Here is a 26,257-nt window from a genome sequence, read left to right as displayed (position 1 = left end):
AACAGTTGCCATGTGAAAACTGAAGTTTTTTTAGTTTATTGATCTTTTAAAGTCAACAGGAGTGGCATAGAGCAAGGAAACAGAAATCTTTTCTTTCAGGAACAAGCTCAAAAGAATGTTTTCAACTGGAGCCACTTCATTATCATGCCATATCATGTCATTTTCTTAGCTTTGCAAAAGGCACAGTGCCTGAGATTTTGAAATGTTAGTATTGCTTCCCTGAAAGATTTATTTTTAAACATATAATTGTCAGGAAGATAGAATGCTCATGAGTAAAAGTCATTGGGAAAACAAAAACAGTTGGAAAATGGAACACCTTTGTGTTTGTAAAGTCAAAGAATTTGGGGGAGGTGAGGTGTTTTGAAGAGAACATTGGAATTAATTGCCCTAGCATGTTGTTCTGGCAGTGTCTTTAGACACCACTGCAGCCTGACGGATTAATTGGCAGCACACACCAGCCTGTTGCAATCCAGGGTTCACAGTTAGTTCTGACCAGATGAATGATGGACGGGGTGTTAGTGCGGTTGGACAAAACAGTCTGGACAAGAACACAAGCTGCTGCCCAAGGATCACGCTTAAATTCAGGCTGAACCTTCCCCAAGGCCTGAATAAGTTTGAAATGTACGATGGGCTTTTTTTTGTTCTATGGGCTGCTTCCTAAAATACTGCTTTTTTTAAAAAGAGACAGAGCAAAGCCATCCATGTCTGCACTTTGATTGCAGGCTAGAAATAGAGTGAAACAATAAATATATTGCAAAAGAGCGTGTATTGCCTAAACTTCTAGGCTGGCTTTGCAGTCCCAGGAACATAGAGAGTTGAAGTATTCTTCAGATGTGCAGCCAATTTTATCATGCCTAACTAAGCCAATCTTTTCAACACTATGGAGTTTGCTTATCACTAACTAATAAGCAAGTTTTTAAAAGGACTTTATGGTAGAGTCTGTAACCATATCTCTTCCAGAAAAAACATTATTATTTATTCTTCAATACATGGTTCAGTAAACTGTTGTGAAGAGTTATTTAGCTTCCCTATTAACCTCCTAAATAACATTAAAAAAATATTTAATTATTTTCCTGATCCAAATCCTGTCATCTTGCCCATATAGGACAAAACAACACTGGAGACCCTGACTCAGCAGCTGGCAGTAAAACAGAGTGAGGATGGGAAGTTCAGCCACGCAATGATGGATTTCAACATGAGTGGAGATTCTGACGGTCAGTACAAATGGCTTTTCCTTACTTCCAGGTTTGTGTGTGCGTATCAATGGGATCTGAGGGAGATTCCAAGTGCTTTGGAGGCCCATGAGGAATATGAGCTGTTAGTAAAACAAGTATGAAACAAGGCAGGAAGAAGTGATTCATTGTGGCGTGTTTTAAGTCTGGAGATGATTTTTAGCCTTCCCTCTGTCCACTGAAGGTCTCAGGATGGCACCAAAAATGTATTTATGATAATGAAAGGGACTAAAGAAGGCAAATATATGTGGGGTAAGTGAGATCACATAGGGAAGCCATGAAGTGTAAACCTGATCCTCCATAAATGCAGTGTGCTCTGCATCTGTGGGAGCTTTATTTGTTTGATGAAGCGAGCATAATGTTTATTTGTTTCTCTTCTATTGCATATATTGTTAAGGAGATGTAAGCACAAAAACAGGCAAGTATGTAAATACTCATTTGCTATTTAGAGAAATGCTTAAGAAGAAATGCCCAGTATTGCCAGCACCCCCGTTTTGTCACAGAAAAGGTAGAAGATGGGTGACATAATATGACCAGTATTCTGTAAGCAAGAAAGGAAGAAAATAAAAAGTAAACCTGCAGTGATAAGTATATATTTGTTTTATGTAATTAAGCAGTAAAAGATGGCTTAGAAAAGCTGTTTAATTATCAGGTCTATACTATGTGATACTGAATTAATACAATAACTAAACCAGGCAATATACAATATATTAACCATTAACCTATTGTGAATACTGGCTCATTGAATATGCAGCACCTGACACAGGTTTCTGATGGCAGAAGAAGCTGCATACTGAAACCCAAGCTGGAAATGATTTCCTCTTACTTTTTAGGAAGTGCAGGAGTTTCAGAGTCTCGGATTTACCGGGAATCCCGAGGGCGTGGTAGCAATGAGCCCCACATCAAGCGCCCAATGAATGCGTTCATGGTGTGGGCTAAGGATGAACGGAGGAAGATCCTTCAAGCCTTCCCTGACATGCACAACTCCAACATCAGCAAGATACTAGGTAAGAATGATAGAGCACAGCTCTTCCAGAGCAAAGCTTGAAAATATTCTGGCTGAGTTTAGCTGGGCACCTGACAGAACAGAATTGCTTCTTTCTCTCTTGGTCTTTAGTCACTGCACCAAGAACAACAGGGATATGAGTTTCCCCTGTGCTGCCCAGCAGTGTGTATTAACCACAACCTGAGATATTCTTCTGTCTTTGTAATTATTGAGATTGTGGTGGTGATTTTGCTGTGCACAGAGAGATGGAGTAGCCTGTAGTTCCCAGGTTTCCTTTTTAAATATGAGGATTATATTTGTCCTTTTCCAGAGAGCAATAACTTCACCTGACTGCCACAGCTTCTCCAGTAGGATGAGCAGTGGCTTAGCCAGTTCCTCTGCCAGGTCCTGCAGATGCATCTCAGCAGGTCCCATGGATTTATGCACCTTCAGGTTCTTGAACCTGATCTTCTCCTACAGTGGGTGGTTCTTCATTCTTCCATATATTGAAAAGAATTTTTAAAAACCCCTGATTTCCATATTCTCTGCTTTCACATCCTGATTAATATTTGCCATGAACATTTGTCTACTGAATCTCATGTCAAAGTCTTCCAACTTGTCACTGTTTGATCAGATTCTCAGGACCATGTTCTGTCTAAAGTTCCTCCTCTGTGATGTGCTGGATGATGCAGTAGGTGACTAATGAGGCTCACTGAGGCCAGTGAATTACTTTTCGGCAGAAAAATAATACAGCTGCGACCAAATTGGAGACGCTGCATTTTTACTGATAAAAACAGCTACAGGACCTAAGCAGCCAGTGGCTAAGGAGGGAACATGTTTACCTGTGCTGCAGTTCTCACTGGTTTTGCAGGCTGCTCAAGAGATGTAGTGCAGTTATAATGGCAGCATTAACCAGTTGCAGGGCTGGTAAATCTGCCAAGTTTAGAGGTCAGAGGTTTAAGGCTTACCTTGATAAGAGTAGTATTATGAAAAGTTAGCGGGGGCAAGTGGAAATGAGATAAATTGGTTGGAGAAGCAAAACGTATTGCCATGGATGGCAGATGTGATGATATTAACCCCTGATTTAAAGGGTGGCACGAGATGATTAGATTAGTTATGGGAACAGAATTAGAAGGCTAAATTGGTTATGTTGACGGCAATATAACCTTATACTGGTTAAAAGTGATTATATTGGTCAGAGGTGTATGATGTGATTAGCTGGAGGACAGGGCAGTAATAGTTTTGGTCTGTTCCTAAATTGAGAGTAGACCTGGTTAAACCTGTTTTTAAGTAATCAGCTTCAGAAATCAACAAGATCATTCTGAATGGCCCTTTTCATATAGAAAGTACAAAGAGAGCTTGATGTTTTCCCTCTTAACTGATTGTTTTGGATAACAACCTCCGACAGCACGCTGCTAATTCATTCTGCTTAAAACAGGCGCTTGAGCTGGGCTGACATTTTACGCAGTCTCTGGGGATCCTGGTTGACATTTTAAAGGGCTTCTAAGCATTTTATAATACCCTAAAATCTGGTTTTAATAAGGCATTCTGCTGAAATTGTTAACATAAGGAATCACCTTTTACTATTTGGCGCTAGATCAGGGAGATATGGAGACATCTTTTTCTGATTAGATATACAGTAGTTGGAGTAAAATGTGCAAATTCATTACAGATCCTGTTGAGGTGACAGACAGTATAGCTGACTCCAAACTCTCTGTTTTGCTGCCAGATATGGGGAAAAGCAAGGTCTGAGACAGTGAAAGATGATGTTTCTGTTTCTTTACAGCATTACTTTTGATTTTTTTTTTCATTCTACATGTGCAATAGAGAGGGATGTCCTGGAATCTTCCTTCTTGACAGAAACATTACAAAGTTCTTCCCTTAGCTGCAAAAGGCCAGTCTTTTGAAGTCAGCAGGGAGCTCTCTGTTAACTGGTGTAGGGTGACCAATTAGAAGCTCACAGTTCAGCCAGGTATTAGGGTGTCCTTATTAGAAAGCCACGATTTTTCCTTCCCATTTTTCCAGCAGCACTGCTACACACTGAGGTCAGAGAGCTTGTTGTCACGCAGAGTAACTTAGAGTTCTCACCAATCGAGGGTCATTTTTATAGTAAAATGAGAGGAGGTGCCCTTCCCAGCACTAGAATTCTCTAGGGATTATGTTTGACACTGTGGTATTATGTCTTGAGCATAAAAATTAGATACATGGATTTGTCACTAAATTCATCTGTGCATACGTTTGTCATCCATCTGTTCATTGCAACTTAAACTTGTGGATAATGGTTTTTTTAGTAAATTGTTAAAAAAGTGCTAAAACGGGACTGCTGGACTCCTTCAATTTAATAATGCATTGTTTAGATATTTCAGTAAATATTTTAATTAATTTCACTGAGAAATCTATGTAAAATTTTAGGAAAAAATGAAGCTAATTACTAGCTTCAGAAATTCTCTTGGATTGTATATGTGTGCTTATACAAATATATGCACATACCTATACATTATATAAGTGTTCATCTATGTGACAATGTTTCTTAAACATAAGATCAGCCTGATTCAGGTACTCAGATTGAAAAATGTCAGTCTAATGGACTGAAAGTTAGAATATTGCAAACAGCTGAAAATCCTTGTCAGAGAAACTTCACTTAGAATCAGCAGTAAGCAGAGCTCTGAACATTGCACGTGTGTGCCTGGAGCACAAGTGTCTGGGCATGGATGAGTGCATCCCTTTTCTGCCCTGGACTCAAAGATTTGCCCTCTGCAGATGTGTTCACAGTCACACACAGCCATGTGGGCACAGCTCTGACAGCCCTGGCTCAGTTTAGGGGCAGGAGCTGTGCTTGGTGCTGCAAAGTCTCTGAACGTGGTTTTTTCTTCCTAAATACTTCAGCCACCACATCAGGGAGAATTGTGCTGGAATCCTGCTTGTCATTTTGCATGCATCCAGGGAGGAGAATGGGCTGTTGTTTTCATAGTCAAGGAGAAAAGCCACGTATACTTGACCCACTCAAAGCTTTCCAACACAGATGGTGAGCAGGAAGCTCACTCAAGACTGGAAATCTTCCCTTAAAAAGAAAAGGTTTCTCTAGTTCCTGCAATCACACCGTGTTTGGGCTTGGGTTTGGCACTGTGCTTAGGTACCCATGCCTGCCTGTGTGTGTTTATAGGTATATAAAACAATGACAAATAAAGCTATTGCAAGTATATTTTGTCCAAATATAAGGTATTTTTTAAAAGTTTTAATATGTTGATTGATGATACTCATTCATAGATTATCCCATGGGTGGAAATTCCAAGATCAGAGTTACATATCCTTCAAAATTTGCGATGAAGACTGTTCAGAGAATTGATTGGATTATGTAAATTACTAAGAAAAAAAGTGAAAATTGTCAAATGTAAAGAACAATGGTTTATCATCAGAAAGTGTGCCCTTTTTAAAAATCTATTTTGACAGCATTGTTTCTTTAATTATGTATGATACTTCAAAACATACTAGTAAATTATATTTAGTATGTTTTGTAAAAACAGTAAAGTCACAGTAAGAGGACGTATCACTGCAGAAGGCACCGATTAAAAATTTGCTAGGAAGAGAGGTGAAACTCTCAGGATTTTTGTTATATTTGAGTGTGCAGGCTCAGGAAGAAAAAATATAATGGCATTTATGTATAAATAATGTATGTGTAACTGTATGTACAGATATTATGCATCAAAATTTCATGTTTTATGGCCCTGATGCTGCAAAGGCTTCTGTTGTTTGCCTGACTTTACCCACTACTTCTTGTCACATGGAGGGGTAGGAATCTGCCTGCCCAGATCTGACTGAAGGTTTGTAGCAAGTGAACTGGCACAGCAGAAGAGAAACTGTGCTGGGATAGAGCATTTTCATGGTAATTTTGTGAGAGGTGACTTTAATTTCTACCTTTTCTGTGCATCTGTCTGTCTCAAAATATGTGTGAGTCCCTACGTTGCAGATCCCTTCACAGCATATAAAGCAAATGTCAAGATTTGTTTAAAGACTGAGGTTTTCAACTTTTCTATTCATAAAAAAACTGATGCAGCATCAGGAAAAGGGGCTGGGGCTGTTTTCCTAGGCCGTTAGGACTTCAGCAGGTCTGGGATTAGGCAACTCTAGATTTAGGCTAATTCTTAATATTTTCCTTGCTGAAACACCAGTGTGTCAGTGCCTACGTGCAAAATTTGAAAGCACACCCACATCTGGGCATCTTCCAGAGCTCATCTGCTTTACCTGAATTCTTAACATTGTTCAACACAGGTCCAAGCTGTATTTCCATCTTACACAGCATTAGTTGGTGTGCAGTGTTTTGACAGTCATGTGTTTATCACTGTGTCATTCATCCCCAAATCCAGGAGGTACTACGTGCAGAAAGTCAGTGTCATTTTTCTAGCTAGTCTCTTTTCCTGAAAAAGCTTGGAAGAATTTCTCTGCAGGAGACAAAGCTGCTGAGCAGGATTCTGGTCACTGGGGTGCTGCCCTTATGTAACACAGAGCTCTGCCACAAATCCCCACTACCTCTCTGTGGTATAAGAAGTGACATGCAGGACTTTCAGTCTAAACCCTAGAAGCCAGCTAGCCATGCAGTTATGGTGCTGGGCCTAAGCTAATAACAATGTCCTTAAACTCTTTCCCATTCCAGGACTGGCTGGGGGATGTCTGTATGCTGTATGTTGTAAACATCATGAAAAATTATGGTTTTGACTTCAAAGCAATGTTTGTTAAGAAAGGCATGCCCCTTGCCCCTTTTCAGAACAAAGACATCATTGTTTTTGCATTGCTTATCTCTGGATGTGACATCAGGTGGTACCAGCTCTTCTCTCCAGAAGCCCAGACTGCAACATGGAATAAAGTTTCAAAGATAGAGGAAATGGTGTCAATAATCAGAAGGGGCCTTTCTATAGGGAATGAAATTGTTTTCTTTCCTGGGGAAAGGATAACTGTGCTCTCTCTACTGCGAGTCTTGGGGGTACAGTGGGATAAGACCAGGCTGAGTAATAGCATGAGCTAACCATAAAAAATCAGGAACAAGAGGAAGTCAAGTATGACATATGACATTATGAACCCATTAAATTGAGAAAGTATTCAAACACTTTTCCAGTGGGAAACTTGACTATTTTCCAATAAAGTTTTCTTTCTAGGCCACAGGTTTCACAGCTTGAACTATTCCTGTTATTTGAAATGTATCTTACCCTGAAGCACTTCTATATTTAATGGAAAAATAAAATTGGGCAACTGACTCAAGAACTTTTACTTTCTGCTCCCATATTATTCCCTTTAAGAAATATTAGTTTATAACTTTCATCAGGCATTTGAAAACAACTTTGAAGTCTTTACTATATCCCTATCTCAAATACCCACGTTAACATAGGCAGAAAACAAGGCTGCCAGCAATGAAGCCATAGTGCAACTCCAGGGAGAAATGTGCCAGTACCCCAGTGCTTTTCCCTTCATGACACAGTAAATTCTTTACGTTGGAGCTGGCAGTGTTTTCCAGGACTTGGTCTTGGAGTTAAAACCCCACTGACACATATGGGATAGTTTATAGCTTTTAGAGGCATTGCTTTAGGGTCTTTGCAGGCTCCTGTACCTACCTGACTGCAGAGCATTTACAGTCAGTTCTTATTCTGCTTCTCACCAACCTGGGAGCCAGAAAGACCTGGTGTTTGTCAGGAATGATTAAGCTGTGGACATGTGCATATCTGATCCTTGATCCAGCCATGGATCCCAGTGAGCAGACAGCACCACATGGAGTGGAGCCTTCTCTGAACAGGAGGTGTAAACAGGCACGTAGGCAAGGGACAGTGTGGGGACACAGCAGAGCACTCTGTGTGTCCATTCCTCCAAAATTTACTGCTTTGTTTCCTGAAACAAAGTGCCAGGGGTTGCCCATTATCAGGGTAATGGTTTTACTGCCCACCTGAATGGCCTTATAAGGTAGATAAATTGCAGTGAAATATTGAGTCAAAATTTCCAGTGCCATCTCTCTCTGCATCTTGGCCATACCCAAGGGGTTTATGAGTCAAATACAAACAAGACCAGAACCCTGTCTGGAAGCTCTGACAGATTCCCAGCCCAAAGCAAAATGGCCTTAGGTGTCTTGTTCTGGGTGACCTACTTGTTTCTCTGCCTTGCAGTGTTTGGGGATGAGTAGCATCTCATCTTTTTTTTTCCTTTTTGTTTTGTTTTGTTTTGTTTTGTTTGTTTTTTGTTTTTTTGGTGACAGGATCTCGCTGGAAAGCTATGACAAACCTAGAGAAGCAGCCATACTATGAGGAGCAGGCCCGGCTCAGCAAACAGCACCTGGAGAAATACCCAGACTACAAATACAAGCCCAGGCCGAAGCGTACCTGCCTTGTAGATGGCAAAAAGCTACGCATTGGCGAGTACAAGGCCATCATGCGCAACAGACGCCAGGAGATGAGGCAGTACTTTAATGTTGGGTATGGGACCTTTCAAAACTACTCCTCGTTCCATCAGAAACAAACAAAACAAAAGAAGTAAAAAATCAGGGAGAATTCTAAATTCTTAATTGTAGTTTATTGGCAAGAACGTGCGATATTGCGAATAGAAAATGAGAGTTATAGTTGATGACAGAGTGTTCCAGGAGAAAGTTAGGCAGTTTTAGGGATCTTTTTGTTGGCTCTGTTTTATGCTCATCTTAACGCTTCAGCCAACTGTCTCATTTCCACTCTGATAATGAAAAAAAAGGCTTTAAGATTTTCTAAAGAAAAGTAAGTCTTCTTGTAAAGCCTTATAACTATTATGAGGCCTCAGAAAGAATATCTGAATGAATCTGTGGTAGTGCCTCTTGACCCAAAAGCCAAAAATAGAAGTTTGCATTCAGTATGATCTGTGGCAAGTGGTCTGCAAAAAGACTGCTGAACACACTGAACTTGAGCTGGAATATGGACGTGGCTCAGTTGATTCATATAAAGCTGTATTCATATCATGTGTACATTGTTCATTTGCCCTTCCAGGGAGTGTCTTACAGTCCAGCAAGTTAAATGCTTTCTGTTGAAAGAAATTTTAAGAAATTTTAAGACCAGTTCTGATAAACAGCTAATAGATCAGTTTGATATGATTAGAATAAAATATGCCTAGAAGACTAGCATATATTTTCCTTCTGCAGATATTTCTTGGTGTTGGTTACAGCAGATTCAAAAGAATCAGAAGTAATCAAATATTCCACAATATTTCTGTATTCACTTGAGAAAATTAAAAGCTACACAGGGATCCTAAAAAAGGGCAAAACCAGCAACAAGAGCGACCTTCTGAAATTATGGAATTTGTGTTCTGTTTCATCTTAATTTGGAATCCTTTCAGTATTAACTGGGTTGCACATCTCTTTAGTTAATGGCTAGAAGTAGCAATAAAGGAGAGAACATCTATCCAGTGACTGTGAAGTGTCATCAGGCTGTGTTTTAAACAGCTACAGTGTGCATTGTTAGAGTAAGCCGCTCAGCAGAGAAATTTGAGCTGCTTAACCCTGTGGTGCTGGCAGGTCCAGTGATCCCAGTGGTAAGCACTGAAACAAACACAGGGAAGTCAGCCAACATTTGGCATCAAGAGATTAAAAAAAAAGGAGGGGGCCTTATGGAAAAAGAATAGGTGGCAACAGAGCCCCCAAAACACTGCTTATCTGGTTAATATGCATGCCTCATCATGGGAAAAAAAATTAACCTTGTAACATTCTGCCTACAGAAATTCAGCTTTCCAAACAAGGCTGACATTGAAATCAAGACATTTCTGGAGGTAATTTGCACTGAGGCACCAGAGCACAGAACCTGGGGTGAAACCTTTATGGAAGCAGCTGACAGAGTGGCCAGTGGCTGCAGTGGGACCAGTGTGTGATGTCACCAGTCACAGCACTGCAGTTGCATTCCTGGTCTAAATTTCCCATCTGTTGCAGCCACCAGTACAGGTCATTTAGGGCTAAACTGCTAAACACCAGCCCAGCTCCTGCCTGGGCACCACAGTAAGTTTTTGGTTTAACAGGAGCTGTGGCTGTGCTGGAGGCATCACAGTGGGAATTTTTTAATGTTCCCTATTTCAGTGTCCTCATCTTCAGTGGTGGCGAGCGTGGCCTGCTGAGAGCCCTAATACATTACTATCTGAGGACTGCTGCAAGGTCCTCTAGGCTGGACATTCCATAGAAGTGGAAAAATACTACTCTTAAATTATTTAATATTTGAAAAGCACTCTGAAAAGCACCATTTAAGTGCAAAGTGTTCCTATTGTTAAATATTAAAACCTATTTAAGTGTGCTGAATCTTGTTGCAGAGATGCTGACTCCAGAAAACAAAAGCCTTCCTACTGAATTAAGAATAAAATGCAAATTAGATCTGCTCCCTACTTTAAGAGCTGTATTTGCAGCTGAGACAACTTGAGTTGTTTCAGAAACACGGAAATAAGGGCTCTGTGGAGGGAGGCCTTGCTCAGATGGCAGGCAGGAAGTATCTGAAAATGCAGCAAGCAATTCCAAACGAGTATAAAGCTGTTTGGCAGAGGAAAGTCTTTCAGGATCACTGTACTGTGTGAGGCTTACTGTGCAGCCAGGGCACAGGCAGGCAGGGGAACAGGGAAGGGTTTCATTCTTAATTAAGAATGTTCATCTCAAGAGACTCTGCCTTGTCTCCTGTGGCAAGGCTTTTCAGTGCAGATGGACACACCGCTGATGACATTACAATGTGCAGCATGTACTGAAGAGAATTACTGCAATGGAATTACTTCATGCAGGAAGGAAACAAAAGGAGCATGAATTTTAAACCTCTAGGCTTGTTGGGACTCTGAAGCTTCTCAGGGAAACAAACACTAGTATAACACAGCTAGTGTTCTTGATGCAAAGTGAATTTCTGTATCCTGGAATAATTCTTCTTTCATTACTGCAGACAGGTTTCCAAGGCTTAGATGCTGTTTAAAGGCATCCTGTAGATTTTCTCAAATGCTCAGGTTGTTTCCTTGCTTTTTATTAATTTATAAATAATGCCCACTTCTGTTTTAAGTCTGCCTTTTCCCAGTTTTGTCCACTGTCCTTGGAAAAATTTGCTATTCACTGCTGCTCCCAATGGAAACTCTCCCCTTCCGGTGGGAAGCCTTTAGTGATCCATCCTATAAACTCATGTTGGCTCCAGAAGGCCCACTGTTCCTCTTCATAGCAATGACCAGGTCCCTGATGTGGAGTAAGCATTGTCTCTGATTTTTCCTCATCCCGTGGCATTTTCCTGCAGCATCTTCCCATTCCTGTACAATTTACCTAGACCTTGCTGCATCTCTCCTATTGGAAATTTATGTCTAGTTACTGTGACTTTTATGTCCAGTCCTGATAGCAGATTGGATTTTTTAAAACTAAGATTTTCAAAGTATAAGGGTTTTAAGTTGGACCACAGTTGACAAGAATGTTTATTTTTGGCTGGCACCAAGCAGATCCAGAAAAGAACTTTCCCTCACAAGCAGGCAAGCTGAAGCTGTGTAGTTCAGGTAGGGCTAGAGGTGTTTACAGAGGTTTTCTTATCAGTAAGGAACTGATTTGGGTTTTATGCTCATTTGTGGAGCGTCATTTGGTGAGCTTTGAATATTGATATAAGAATTCCTCTGCATGCTGCCGAACTTACCTTCCTTTTATTCCACGCAGCATTCCAACATCCCTTTCCTCTCTTCTTCCTGCCAGGCAACAAGCACAGATCCCCATTGCCACGGCGGGTGTAGTGTACCCAGGAGCCATTGCCATGGCGGGAATGCCTTCCCCACACCTGCCCTCGGAGCACTCGAGCGTGTCCAGCAGCCCAGAGCCCGGCATGCCCGTCATCCAGAGCACTTACGGGGTCAAGGGCGAGGAGCCGCACATCAAGGAGGAGATGCAGCCCGACGACGTCAACGGAGAGATCTACGATGAGTACGATGAGGAGGAGGACGACCCCGATGCAGACTATGGCAGTGACAGTGAAAACCACATTGCGGGGCAAGCCAACTGATCGGGGTCCCAATGTCTCGTGACCTGCAGGACTTCAAGGAGAAAAGAAAAAATAAAATAAATAAATAAAGCCCCATCTGGTTTATCCTTGCCAGTGGCCAAGCACATTAACTTTCTCATACACTGACTGTTACTTTAACTGTTAGTCTTAAATAGTTGGGACATCAGCTGACTAATAGACATCAGCCTGCATCAGAAGAAAAAAGGCTCAGAAGAAAGGAAACAAAGACAACGACAACAACAACAGAATGATATAAGCTATGGGTAAAATAATGCCAGTAATTCAGCTGCTATACCCAAGCACTGAAGTCTTACCCGTCGACCTTTTATTATTATTATTTTTTTTTCAAATAAACTTTATGGCTGTTTGTTCTACAATGTTCTAGAAATTCTCACTCAGGTACACAGTGCCAACAAGTGGCTTGTGAATGTGTTTTGTTGTTTTGTGCTACAGTTTAAAGAGAAATAATTTTTTTTTTTTTGGTAATGCACCTGACAGGAAAAAAAAAAGATAAAATTCCTTTTAACCCCCTCTGTCTCCTCCTCCTCCTCCTCTTCTTCCTCTTCCTCCTCCTTCTCCTCCTCCTCCCTGTCAAATCTGGGTCAGAAGTGTGTGTGTGTGCGTGCCTGCGCGCGTGGCTGGCAAGGAAGGAAGTGGGGAGTCTTTCTGTTAACCCCAACAAGCATTTCATTTCAAGAGATGACTTCTCTTCATCAGTTGCACACCATACTGAGTCTTTGAGCAAGTGCCAAATTTGTACTAAAGCGCTGAACTAGTCCAATTTGCTTTTTTTTAGGTTGGTCTCTTCTTGTTTTGTTTTTCTTTGGCTTTTCATTTGCTTCTTGCTCTGTCTTAAGTTAGGACAGTGTTATATCTTAGACAATCCCTTGAAGAACCTGATATACCAGCAGCTGGTGAGATTAGACATATATTTTTGGTTTTGCTTTTGCTTTTTAAAGGAAACTGTAGGTGCTGTTCTCAGGTGAAAAAAAAGAGAGAGAGAGAGACACATAAGAAATTTAGAGAAAAAATATTTTATGGTCTTGGATTTTCATGTGTGCGTGTTTATGGTACTGATAAGAATAATCTTGGACTATCGTGAGCAAAAAGCATGTTCCAGAATGAAGTCCTGCACCCTCCAAATGACTTGGTCTGTAAGAAACCTTTACTTTTCGTTTACACTTCAAGTGGCAGCATAAACATAAAAAAGGCTTGTCCAAAATGTGGTTTGTTCTGCATGGGACACAGCAGCTGGAAATGTTACCTCCTTGCTGAGCATAATTAAGTTACCACCAACCGAGTCCAGTTCTGATGAACTCGTACCTTCAGGGTGGTTGAGTACCAATTTCTAATTCAAACGGCAATTTTTTTTAACTGACTTTTTTTTCTTCTGTGTACTGGCGGAAATCTGTCTTTTATCAGTGAGATGTTTGTGTAGGAAGGAAGGCTAATAGCTATGAAGAGATTTCCATATTCAAAGGGAGGTTGGAAGAACTCAAACCATTGCAGTGCTGAATTTCCCTCGCTGCTGCCTCTCACAATTGAAAAAATTATTCTCCTGTGCTAAAATATTTCCAGTGTTGTTGTAGAGCACTTATTTACCTATTTCTTGGGCAGTTTTGTCTTCCTTGGTCAACCACAATCAGATGAGGAAGCTTGTCTGGGAGCTGCTCTGTGCCCTGGAAAGGAAGGTCTTGGGGTCCTGCTGAAGCAAAAACCTTCCTCTGAATTCATTTTTTGACTGACGATGCCAACTTTATGTTGCTTCCTAGTAAATTCCTACTCCCAGAGGGAGACACATTGCTGTTGTTATCACCTCTAACTTGTGAAATTGGCCCATGCATCTTAGTGGCAGTGAGATCCTAGCCCAAGCACTCACCAGAACCCTGTCACCACTATTTGGCAGCATTGGTTTTGCAAACAGTTCCTTAATCAGGCAAACTCGGCCCTTGATGCCAGGTGCAGGATGAACAGGACAGGTAGGAAGTGGGGGGAATGCCTTTCTTTGCCCCTTGAAATCCCACTTGAATTGTAACTTGACCTCTGCAGACCTTGTGCAAAGCAAAAAGCAAATGCCATTGAAGACTTAGGACAATACTCCAATGAGTGTGGACATGTGATAGTTTTACTCTGCTACATCTCTTTTCTTTTTCTTCTGTTTTCTCTGTTTTGATTTCCACCTCTGCTTTGAAAACTTATTTTCTATTTTCTCTCTCTCAGAAGATTTGCTCTGAAATTATGCTTGGAGTAGCTGATCATATCCTCCATATCAGAGAGGGTTCTTTTTTGTTTGTATTTTATGACTGTGTTGGGGTTGTTTTTTTTTTCAGTTGAACTGCCTCTTCTTGCTAGTGTTGAATGGTAATTATAATAATAATAATAATAATGGTCAGCTGTTCCCAGATTAGTAAATTATGTATAATTTATTTACACCTCCCCTTTTTTAACTTTATTTTATTCTGTTCTAATTTGGCAGTGCAGCAAATGAAGCTGTTAGGCTATTTAAAATGGATACCCCTCCCCACCTTACCTTTTTATATATATATAAATATATATATATACATATGAAAACAAATTGCTTCTTCTTCTGCTCACACCATTTCTCTTTCTTTTATTTTAATTTTGGCCCCAGCCATGTCAACTTCTGATGTTTATTATGATGGAGTGAATTAATGGGAGTGTTGTTTTCAATCTTAATTAACTTCTGCTCTCTCATCACTCATTTTAGTTATTTAATTACACCAGTCATCTAGAGCCAATTTTTTAAAAGCACTCTGTTTGGATAAGAAGGAAAAAAAATAGACAATTGTTTTTATATCATTATTATGTACAATGTGAAAACAGATATTTGCTCCTTTTTATTTTATTTTTTTTTAACTTCTAAATTTGTTCCCTGTCTTTGTGAACAAATTACTTCTGACTCTTGTGGGTTCACCTCACATTTGCTGGATGATTTCCACCACGGTTTAGAGACTCTCTGGTTTAATTGTGTCACTTCGGGCTACCGGAATACTTTGTTTTAGCTCCAGGTAGGTGCCACTGTGGCAGGCGGGATTGGAGCAAGTCTTGGAGGCATGGGCTGGGAAAGCTCAGTGGCAAGGGGGCCCTTGGACTTGGTTGGGACCAGGTTCCAGTGCTGAGTTCTGTGGGAGCTGCTCCTGGAGGCAGCCTGGTGTGTTGGGCACGGTGGGACCGTGCCCTTCTCCAGGATCCCCGTGCTCTTCACACCAGCTCCTGCAGGGCTCAGCTGAACCGGCTGGTTTTGTCCCATACACATTCCTTCGGAGAGACTGTACCCCAGCCTAGCCTTCCCTCCCTCGGGCTTTGGGAATGGGTTGCTTTAGCAGACTGTCCACCTCCTCTACATTTGGGATGTTGAAACCGATGCAGAAATGTTAAAAAAAAAAAAAAAAAGAAAAAAAAAGAAAAAAGGCCAAAAGATGAAAACATAAATTAAAAAAAAATTACTCTTCGGTTCCCAACCAGCAAAATACTTAATTCCCGTGCTAATGTTTTCGTAGGTCCAAGGATGAGCACCCATATATCCTTCAGCAGTAGAAGACCAGATTTGAAAATAGGGTACTGTTTGTCCCTCTTGAATTTTCTGGGGGAAAAAAAAAAAAAAACCTAAAAAAAAAAAAAGCAAAACGTGCATTTATAAAAATTATCTTCTTGTCTTGTTTCTTTTTTTTTTTCCTGGGTTCTGTGCCCTGGAGCATGTAGAAAAAACAGGTTAGAAGAGATTAGGATTTATTAACCTAAAAGCTCATTGAGGCCCTAATGCCAAGGCAGGCTCTGTTCCCCTCTTCCCTGGGATCCTGGCGAGCCAGGATGCTCCTGGGGAGCTGCCTGGGGTGGGGTGTGCTGGCCACCTCCTCCTGAATGGGGGAAGCCACCATGCATCTTGTGAGCTTGAGAAAGAACATTGCCAGGAGTGGGGAAAAGGGGAAAAGAATGGAAAAAAACTGAGGCACTTGCTTCTAAGCTCAATTAAATAACACAGAGTATATCCTTTTTTCCATTTATTCATGCCTTATATTAGTAAAATAGGATTTTTAAGTGCATTTAACATCTTTATCTAACCGTTCCGCTATATTAATCAGGCCCCCAGAAAAGAACACTAGCTATTATTATAGCATTTAATTAGTTTTGTAACCAAATCCTCTTATTATGAATGCATATGGAAGAAATTCTTTCTTCGAAGACATTATTTCAAAGATTTGGTTACTGCAGTAGACTGTCTTTAATTAAATCATTTTTTAGAAAGTAAATTGTCTTTAACCTTTTTACAGCACATTTTCAGAGCTTTTTCTTTTTAATCCAAAGAGATGAGCTGTTATTGTCCCCGAAGAAGCCTCTGACATCACATTTGTAACATCAAAAATAATTATGCTCCATGGAAATGTAGGTCTTCCTTAGCAAGAATTCATCTGCTGTAAAGAAAGGCAACTGTGTGGTATCTCGGACGTTTCAGGGCATGTGTGGGATAGGAAGTTTCTTTGTCTGACCACTTCTCAGTAGAACCATCCCTTCCATTTTGCAAATAACTGTAATTCACTAGATGTGAATTCAAGTGTATCCTCAATTCACAGGGCATGGGCTGTCTGTTTAGCTTGGTTTATATTTACATTTTTTCGACTTTATCTTAACTTGTCAGTTTCCCAGATTGAAGAACATGTCAAGTTCGTTTTTTCTACTGACTGATTTCTCTACTCCCCAGTGTTTTTTGTCACTGGTTTGCTGAAACAGTATTTATATAGCTCCACTGGCTCTAAAGCTCTTATCCTTCTAACGTTTTGGATTTTACAAATGAAATGAAAATAGAAAAGAAATAGAGACAATCAAATGCCTGGAGCTTAAAACAAAGTATGTGCAACCTACCATCTCACTTGAAATTTAATAAAAGAAATAATTATGTAAATATAACATAGAGTTATAGATTTATATTTTGTTCATAACACATAGTGTAATATAAGTTGTATATTTTCATGTTTTGGTTTTATGTTATCATTCATGCCACAATAAATGAAAAAAAACAGGAGTTGATGTACTCTTTAAAAAAAATACAATGTGGATTGCCACCATCCTGGGTTTTTGGTTTTGGTTTTTGGGTTTTTGTTTCTTTTGCATTCCCCTTTTTCAGTATTACTGCCCTGCAAGGCACCAATAAAACAGCAAATGTGTTCTTTACCTATCCTGTGGTCTGTTTCCCACTTACTATAGCAAAGTGTGTGCTAGCAAACTTTCCTGTCAAGAGAACAAAACAGCTGGGCTCAAGCAGCAGAAAATGAGATTTAGATTCAGCTTACCAGTCTGCTCTGAGATTCAAGATTTTCATCAAATCACAGGACAAAAAGATCACCCCATCTTTCAAATATTAGCATTAAAACAGAAGAAGTTGTTCCCTGAGCAATGTGGTACAGTGCATTGTCAGGATGATAAGAGGATGGCCAAATCCAGAGGCTTGGCCCATGCCCACCTTGCCGAGCTGTGTTCTCTTGCCACAGGCTCGTCTGCTCAGACACCAAAGCATGCTCAGGGAAATACCCAATTATAAACGCCAGTGACACAAAGCTATGAAAAAAATAGCTCTGCTCATAGTTAGTCAAAATGGCCCAACATGCTGCCTAAACAGTTCATGAAGTTTTGACAGCAGCATATGGCATGAAGTGGGATGAAATGAATTTGTACCTGTTTTTGACAGTAAGTTATTCTGATGGGTGCTTACTCTCAAGTGCCTACGGCTTGACAGATGCCACTCCATGGTTCCAGATTTCCTAAAGGGAAAGGCAATATTTGGGAAAGCAGGAGGTAGCTGGTGGAGATCCTATGAACCTGTCCCCACTTCTTTGGTTTGCCAGGTTGTCCTCTGTGCTTTTCCTGTGAGTGAGGTGGCACCTGAAACTTCCCACCAGCAAACCAGAGATCTGCTCCAGCAGCTTCCTGATGCAGCCAAGAGCACCTACAGAGCACCTGTCCAGTGGAAGTGGAAATGGTCTTGAGAGGAGCCATGTGATGGTGGCTCAGGCCAATAAAAGTCAAAATCGTTTAACCCCTCAAAATCTCTTTTTCTGATACTGTCAGCAACATGTGATGAAGGGAGCCCCTCTCTGGTGCTGACATGGCACACTGCCCACCTGAATCTGAGCATGACTGAACAGGTGAGGTCTTCTCACCACCCTACAGAGAGAGATGGAGTGACTTAGAATTATTTTTTCTTTCTTTTTCCTTTTTTTTCTTTTCTTTTTCCTTTTTGTTGGAGCTGGTACCTGAAAGAAGCAAAAATGTTCCCTAAATCTGGTGGAAAAATGTCAAGGAGAAACTCAGAAAATCTAAGCTGAAGATGCATCTAAACTGTAATATAGGATAAGGCTAGGCTTTGCAAAACCAGGGATGACAACTAGTTAAACCCTAAGTATGCATCTGAAGTTAAAAAAAAAGTTTCTAGTGTCCTTAAGTGATATGGCCCAGACTTGGGAGTGGTAACAATTCTCTCTCTAGACAAGTTGTGAGGGGATTTTGATTGGGTTTTTGTTTTCATGTTTTTTTTTTTTTTCCAAAAACTTCTAAAACATTCCAGCAATTGCCTGTAGCAGGAAGGAAGAAAATGAGGATAATTATGACATTAAACTATTTTAAAAAGAAAGACGTGTGACAATTAGCGCATTCCTACCAAGAAAGTAACATACCAAGCTCTGTGTGTGTAGGAAAGTGAAAAGACCCCCCGCAGAAGCCATGAAAGGTTATGGAAAGCGTATGTGCCTCACGAGGAAGCTCAGTGCTGTGACTTTGGCATCAGTGAGAAATGGGTGCATGGGAGCTTGTCAATAAGCTCTCAGTTAATAAATATTCAGCAATACTGTAGGAAAGTAATGTGGGAGAAGAGCAGGCAGCGTCTGTCGGGCCAGCCAGTGGAAAACACATGCTCTAAAGGTACAGAAAATCCTGTGAACATATTTATCTAAGTAATCTGGTGCCTGAGACCAGCGAGAGAGTCAGAGTAGCTAATTTTAGTCCCTGGGATGCTCTGTTCATGTCTGGTGGTGTTACAGTGGAACTTAAGCACTGGAATCAGAGATTCTTGCAAGATAATGACAAAGACAGGAAAAAGAAACAAGCATTGTACCTTCCTTGGCCTAATTCAGGAAGGCTGGTGGTGTCAGCAGCCCTGTGAGCACCAGCTGTGCCACAGCTGCACCACATCCCTGCTGGAGAAGCTGTGCGGGGCACAGGGGTGGCAGCCTGCCTTCCCTGCTCTGGGGTGGATTTGCAAGGCACTGCAGGAGTGCCGTGAGTGTTTTCCTCTGGTAAGTAAATTTGATATAAGTTAATGCAGGAGAAATCCTGCAGACTCCCAAGTATGATTTGGAGCTGTTGCTGTCCAACCTTCAGTCATGCAAACATTGCATCCATCATTGTAGCCATGGTCTTATGGCATTGCTCAGGTGGGTCACAGGTTCCCACTACCCACACACACCCATGAAACTCCCACCTTCACTTGCACCACATCTGTCTGGCTAGCTGGAAATCCAGCCTTGGGAGATGGCTGTCTGTATCCAACACCCTGAGAGATCAGCCAGTGCTTAGTGGTTGGGGGATTTTTCCGTTTTGGGTGGTTTTTTTCTGCTGGCAAAGAAAAGCAGGTGTCTGTGTCCAGGAAAGCAGGGAAAGGACCAAGTGCTCAGATGGAGTCGTCCTCCATCACAGACAGATTCTGCTCAGAGCACTGGATAGTCCAACACACTCAGCTGTCACCACCACCTATCCCTGTATGGCTGAAGAGGATGTGATGAGGGTTTCCCAGCCACTAACCTGATCAGAGTGAACTACTTGACGTGAGATTAATAATTAATTGATTTCAGGGTTGTTTATTTGCAGATTTACAACAATTTACCTTTTAGTACTCTTCTAAACTTGCTATCAGAGGCAGCATGGAATGTTACTTTGACCAAAATCAGGCCCTTCACCCCTTTGTGGAGGCCAAGCCTTTAGGAAGAGGTTAAAGTTGCACCAAAATGCTCCTCCCCACGAAAACCTAAAATACTTCAAGTAGGAAGACTTTTAGTAGAGCTGGGCCTAAATGACAGTAGAATGGTACACATGAAATTGAAAACCTAATTAAAAGCACGAATTTAAGTTTTAGCGAAAATTCTGCCAGCCCTGTGTGGCAATTCAAGCTGCAGTTTGAGTGGCTTTTTGAGATAAGTCAGACTTGGTTTGAATCTCTGTGTGTTTAGTCTTAGTTAGCAATGTCAGGAAGGAGGGATACTTGGTGTATCCCAAGTAATGTATGTAAACTGCTGGCAAAGGCACAGTTGTAGCCATAAGAGGGACCCATTTTAGTGCAAATTATCACCCCTGGAAAATGTTCCTGGTAGCTTCAGGCAGTGTCCCTGGTGCTCCAGGGCCTGGGGTGAGTGTCAGCCATCCTGATGGAGCTGTACAAAACTGAGTGTGTGTGTCTGAAGATGGGACTCAAGCTAAGCCCTGCAAAGCCCCTCCTATGCCCCTGCAAGAGCATCCCCACACAGGGATTTGTGTCAGTTTAACTTCACATTATCAGCACAACTTTCACAGGCACTGAATACCTAACCCACCAAGGATAAATCAATGCCTCCCCTTGTATTTAACAGAGATATGACTTAAATACAGTAAGTAAATCAAAGTAATTATTTAAAATTAAAATGATTTAAGAGAGTTAATCTGGGAGAATGGCATGGTGGTTACAGAAGCCGCTGAGACGTGGGACTTCAGCAGCTATTCCTGACTCTGTCAGGGACTTGCTCTACAACTTCAGGAAAATTACTCAGCCCATCTCTAAGACTGCTATAATAATGCCTACTTCAAAGGGGTGTTATGAGGTTTAATTCATTAATGCCTGCAAAGCACTTTGAGATCTTTGGATTAAAGGCACTACAGTGCAAAGTATTATTAGCTACAGGAAAAGCTCTCAGACAAGCATAGCATTAAATGTCTACAGTCAAAAAAAAAAAAAAAGAAGGAAAAAAAACCCCAAAGATGAGCAAGTTTGGATGGTTTGGCTTTGTTTTTTCCTCTGTGGCCAGGTTTCCATTAGTCAGATATGTGCTTACTAAACTGAGGCCTGAGATGGTACAGCTCAGGATCTGATTTTGTTGTCACTTCTAGAGCTCCAATATTTTTAAAATAAATGTTTAGATTTGGGGTTTCTTTTGGGGTCTTCCTTTTATCAAAATCCAGATTTTGTGCATCAAAAGACTATTCAACTTCCCTCTAAGGATGTATTTACCCACGGAGTTAAACAACAAGAAGAAAATAATTTTCCTTTGTATTGACAATTTAAGGTTTTTTAAATTCAATTTGTGCATTTACTTACCCAATGAAAAGTCTATTCCTTTTGATTTTAAAGGGCTAAGATTTTCAATATTGATAATTATCTGGAATACAGAGGGTTTTTTTAATTTCAAAATGGGGTCCTTTTAATCATCTCTAGCAGAGCTGATCCACCTACTGTGAGTGTAATTGCAAACAGAAAAATTGGGATTGACATCCAGAAATGGACTAAATGGAGGAATTTTTTTTAGTGACTGCCTTGCTCCAGAGTATTAATTTATTTCTGATGTTAAGTTTCAAGAGCAAACAGCCAAAGGTAGCAGGTTGTTTCTGTAGGTCCAGATTTAAATCTTGTCTGATCTTCTCATTCATTTGGTTCTTGTGCATCAGAGTCTCACAGGGCAGGGATCAGCAGGATTTCTCCCATCAAAACCGGGTAGCAAAGGTGAGGGTACAAGAAAGGTTCACAAAACAACATGCTGAGGAGCACTCTTAAAGCTGTTACACCTACCTTGTTACCTGAATTCATACAGCTCTTACTTTATTCTTTATACTTTTGAAACTTTTCAAGTGGAACTTATTGACTTAAAAATAAATATAACCAACAGCCCACCCTCATCCCCCTTAATGAAAAGACAGCAACACAACAGCTTAGAATTAATTTTTTTTTAAGCATTTCTGACTTCAGTGAGGGAAACCTTTTAACTTCACTTTGTTTCCTGGTCCCATTGAAAGAGAAGACAGAGGAAGTGAAGGATAAGTGATTCTGGCTTCCAGAGATGCTTTGTTTCTCTTCTGATAGAATCTGAAACTTCATGTAGGTGGTGGGTAGAACCATCATAACCTGCTTTCTTCTGACTGAATGAGGAAGGTCAATATATTATCGTATCAAGGGAGAAGAAATTACATGGGCATTCCCCCCAGACAATAAAGACGATTCTGACAGCATGATCAAAACAACTGGATAACTTTTTTCTTTTCTTACAGACACACCAATGTTTAAATGACAGCTGAAAGCAGATGATGGACTAAACACATTATTCTCTGTTCCATGTACTTTTTTATAATAGAAGTATATCTTGAAGACTATATTCAAGTTGATCAAATAATAAGTCAATTTGTCAATAAAACAGATTAGGCAACCTGTCTGCTGAGATGATATCTGTCAAACAACATATTTTTGTTAACACAATCTGGAAGCAAATGCCTTCACAAAATACAATGCATAAAAAATCCCCAATGCCACTTTCAAGTTTATTGAAACAGAGTTCTGCCTTGTTTCAGTTGCAGGCATTTAGACTTTCTTTAAGTTTTAGTTGCTAGCTAACAAACCACAGTTCAGAAAAGACTAGAAACAAGTGTTAATGGCCTGGTGGCACGGTCTGCTGCCAGCATGTGGATATATTCCCAAGTCTCTTGGCAATGTCCACTCTGTGGGCACAAGTCACCATCAGTGGGATTGATGCAAGGGCATTTCCATTTCTTCACTCACTGTTTTTTCTCCATTCCCCCACCTTTTTCCCCGCTGTTGCTCACTGCTGAGACATGTTCAGCATCTGATGTGCCTTGTCACATCACGAGCGCTGTCACTGCGCTCGGCAGATTCAGGCATGATGCTCTGACATGTTGTGTACACTGAGGCAAAGAATCCCTGGGAGATGTTGGGCCCTGATCAGCATCATGGGGGGGATCTCTCAGTTTGCCCTGCGTGACAAAAAACATGACAAAAAGCACTAAAAAGGAAGTACTGACATGCAGAAGGACACAGAGAGATCAAACACGAGTAATGTGGAGATAAACCACATAAAGGCACATTGCTGAAAATATGTATTGATGACTCTGAGAGAGCTTGAGTTGTCCAATTAAAGGTAAAATCAGTGCCTGGAAAAGACAAGAAAGCTTCTATTCTGGACATGGGGAAACTTAGATTAACCAGTCTCAGATGCTAGTGGGTTTGCCAGGAGAATTTCAATCCAGGTGGTTTAGTTTATGTGGTTTTCTCGCACTCCTTCCCTCCCTGTGCTAATTCCATGTAATCCTCAGGAAAATAAGGCTCAGAAAAATGGGGTTCAGAAACTCAGATTCTTCTTTCCTAGCTGGGGGAAAACTTGTCATATGCACTAATAGGCTGAAAGTTCAAATAGAACTGATTTGGGTTTCATTTATGTTTTGCTGCAGTTTTTTTAAACAGAACTTGGGAAGTATTTTGTTGCTCAACTATTTGATGCAAAGGCAGAGGAAAGCTGAAGCTACTCCAAAGTGTGAACAGGCAGTAACAGGAGGATCAACTGTGGTGCCTGAAAACCAAGCACACAAACAAAAAGGATTAAATCCTGACAGAGATTTAAGGACTTTCCCACCCAAGATTGCCTCTACAGATTCAGGCTGCTGTTAAGAATTAATGAACCAATTTGCCATTGCCATCAATATTTCATCAATACCTTGTGGGACAGAAGAACCTCCATTCAGAAAAATCGTTCCAAAAAGCCCAAAAATGGAAAGTATATTCTGAAAGGTGTAGATGGTTAAATAATAATAAAACTCTGTGGAAAATGTTTAAAGGTAGCAGTGGAAAGAGATGGGTATTAGAAAAAAGAAGTCCAAAACCAAAAATGTATGTCAAAACATTACTTTTTGCAGTGAAATTATTGTGAAAGTCAAAGATATTCCCATAAAGTCTACTGAGGAGTTCATTCAAGTTTTTGTAGTGGAAATGCCCATTTACAGAAGTGAATGACACACCTGGTAGGAACCTGAGCTTCTCATGTATTTCTCCAGCCCTCTGAGTTTATGTGACCACATGGTGATGTCAGGAATGCTAAATTATGCATCCAGTCCTACAAACCTTGAAGCATGAGATAGCCAGCAATCTACGCTCATTCAGACTAATTCAGAATAGTTTGGCATGTCTCCACATTGCAAGTAACCATGTTACCCCTAGCAATTGCTCTTTAAAGCAAAAACATGTGCAAAATGTCTTCATTCAGCCTAGTAGTATCATATGTCAATCAGATTCAGGATGCAGAACTGGCCAGCAATATCCTAAAAAAAAAAAAGAAATCATCTCTCTTGTTTGAATCACTTCGAATTAACTTGACTCTGTCATGTAACTGGCAAGAATATTCTCTCTTGAGCATCTGATTTCTAACTTTTTTTTTTTTTGGTGGGAGGTTGGTTTTGTTGCTTGGTTGGTTTTTTGATCTTGGTCTTTGGATTTGTCTGCAAGTTAAAAGGGTCTGGTTTAAGATTTACAAGACCAATTTAGCTTGGGGCTTTGGAGATCAGTTGAAAATTGTCTACAGTGCACTGAGGCTTACTGACACCATTTAAAACCTCTGCAAGTTTGTAAACCAAGTAGTAGTTCATTCTACAAAAATAACAAAGGTCTGGTATATCAGGTTATCATAAATATCAGGGATTTATGATAACATCTGTGTGTGTGTGATATACATATGCTTAAGTGACATCAGCTGTTTGCTTTGTGTCTTAATGATGGCATTGAAACTTATTAATCTAAAGCCAGAGAAAGATAATATTGATCTAAAATTCTCTCAGATCCTCAGACTTCTTCTTTTAACAAAAAAAGTGAGCTGGTTTTGCTTTTGACCTCAGCATCCAGGTCTTCTGCTTCCCTGCTCCAAAAAGAAATGACACTGCTGATACCTGATGCTAACGTGTGGCAAATCCCAAATATCTACAGCACAGCACTGGCGTTATTTTCCTGAGATTTCCCTGAAGAGCTTCTCTGTTGACAAATCCAGTTCTTTTAGTTTTTCTTTCTGTCCTAGATGACTTTATTAGGAATCACAGATGTACAGAGAATAATACCAATTTTACAGTGTTTCTTGCAGGTTTGAAGGAAAGATAAGGCCCCACTAAGACACCCCTTTCCTAGCAGACAAGGAAGAGCCACATGTAACCCACAGAGGAAAATGAATGCTGCTGGAGCTTACAAGAAATCAATAAATGGTTCTATTATTAGTATGCCTTCGGCCACCGTGATGCTTTCATAGCTCTCAACATAAAATGTTTGTGTGGGCTGCTCAGAGACCTCAGGCCAAGGTGTAAGTGGGGTGGCTGATACATCATGGCACTGATGTGTCAGGAGTCACCTCGCCTTGTAGCCACCATGTACATGGGAGGGAAAGGCCAGTGGCAGCACACACAGAGTGGTACAGCCCACGCAGAACTGTAAAATAAAATATCCCTGTGCTGTGAGCAGGTCAGGTGTGTGTAGTGTCCCTAAACAGGCTGCTGCAAGGATGGTGGCATACTGACAGAAGCAAATTGAACTATCTGTGCAAACTGTGGTTCTCCTCAGGCACATGCACTATATTTAGTCTCCAACGACATATTATTTGCTGTTTTTCCTTCCTGGGACCCTGGTTTAGCACAGAGACACAGCTAGGTGACAGCCCTATCACCAAGGCAAATGTATCCTCTTCTTTTGGCAAATGTAGTGCCTCCCTTTGGCACATGTGGCTGTGCTTACATTCTTCTCAAATGTTTGCTGTCTTCAAATCTCTGGGAGGTCAGAGGGTAGGATAAGCATCCTTTTGCTGATGAATTTATGGTGAATTAAAGGTAGAAATTTCGGCTAATTTCAGGCATGCATGTGGATAAGCCTCAAACTGCCTGTTGGTTAGAGCAGTTTAGGTCTGCCAACCTGGTTCCTTTGGTCTTCAGCTGCTGCCCCAAGCACGAAGCCCTTCTGCCAGAAAGGTTAAGACCCAGATTTAGAAAAT

At 40.7% G+C, this 26,257-nt stretch overlaps 1 protein-coding gene across 20 annotated transcripts in view; it reads left to right on the top strand.

Annotated features, from left to right (window-relative positions):
- The window catches only part of SOX5 (SRY-box transcription factor 5), a 614,147-nt gene extending 596,753 nt beyond the window's left edge, over nt 1–17,394 (top strand). For all 20 annotated transcript variants that reach the window (XM_088164910.1, XM_088164917.1, XM_088164914.1 and 17 more), the window contains 4 exons: nt 1,106–1,214; nt 2,066–2,239; nt 8,453–8,669; nt 11,897–17,394. In XM_088164910.1, the coding sequence (XP_088021036.1) occupies nt 1,106–1,214; nt 2,066–2,239; nt 8,453–8,669; nt 11,897–12,200 (804 nt within the window). In that variant the 3' untranslated portion in view covers nt 12,201–17,394. The remainder of the gene's footprint in view (nt 1–1,105; nt 1,215–2,065; nt 2,240–8,452; nt 8,670–11,896) is intronic.
- Nucleotides 17,395–26,257: the final 8,863 nt, after the last annotated feature.

This window comes from Sturnus vulgaris, chromosome 5 (assembly GCF_052056855.1).
Source record: "Sturnus vulgaris isolate bStuVul1 chromosome 5, bStuVul1.hap1, whole genome shotgun sequence".
NCBI lineage: Eukaryota > Metazoa > Chordata > Aves > Passeriformes > Sturnidae > Sturnus > Sturnus vulgaris.
Note: the sequence above shows the minus strand (reverse complement) of the source record. Positions and strands in the feature narration are given on the sequence as shown.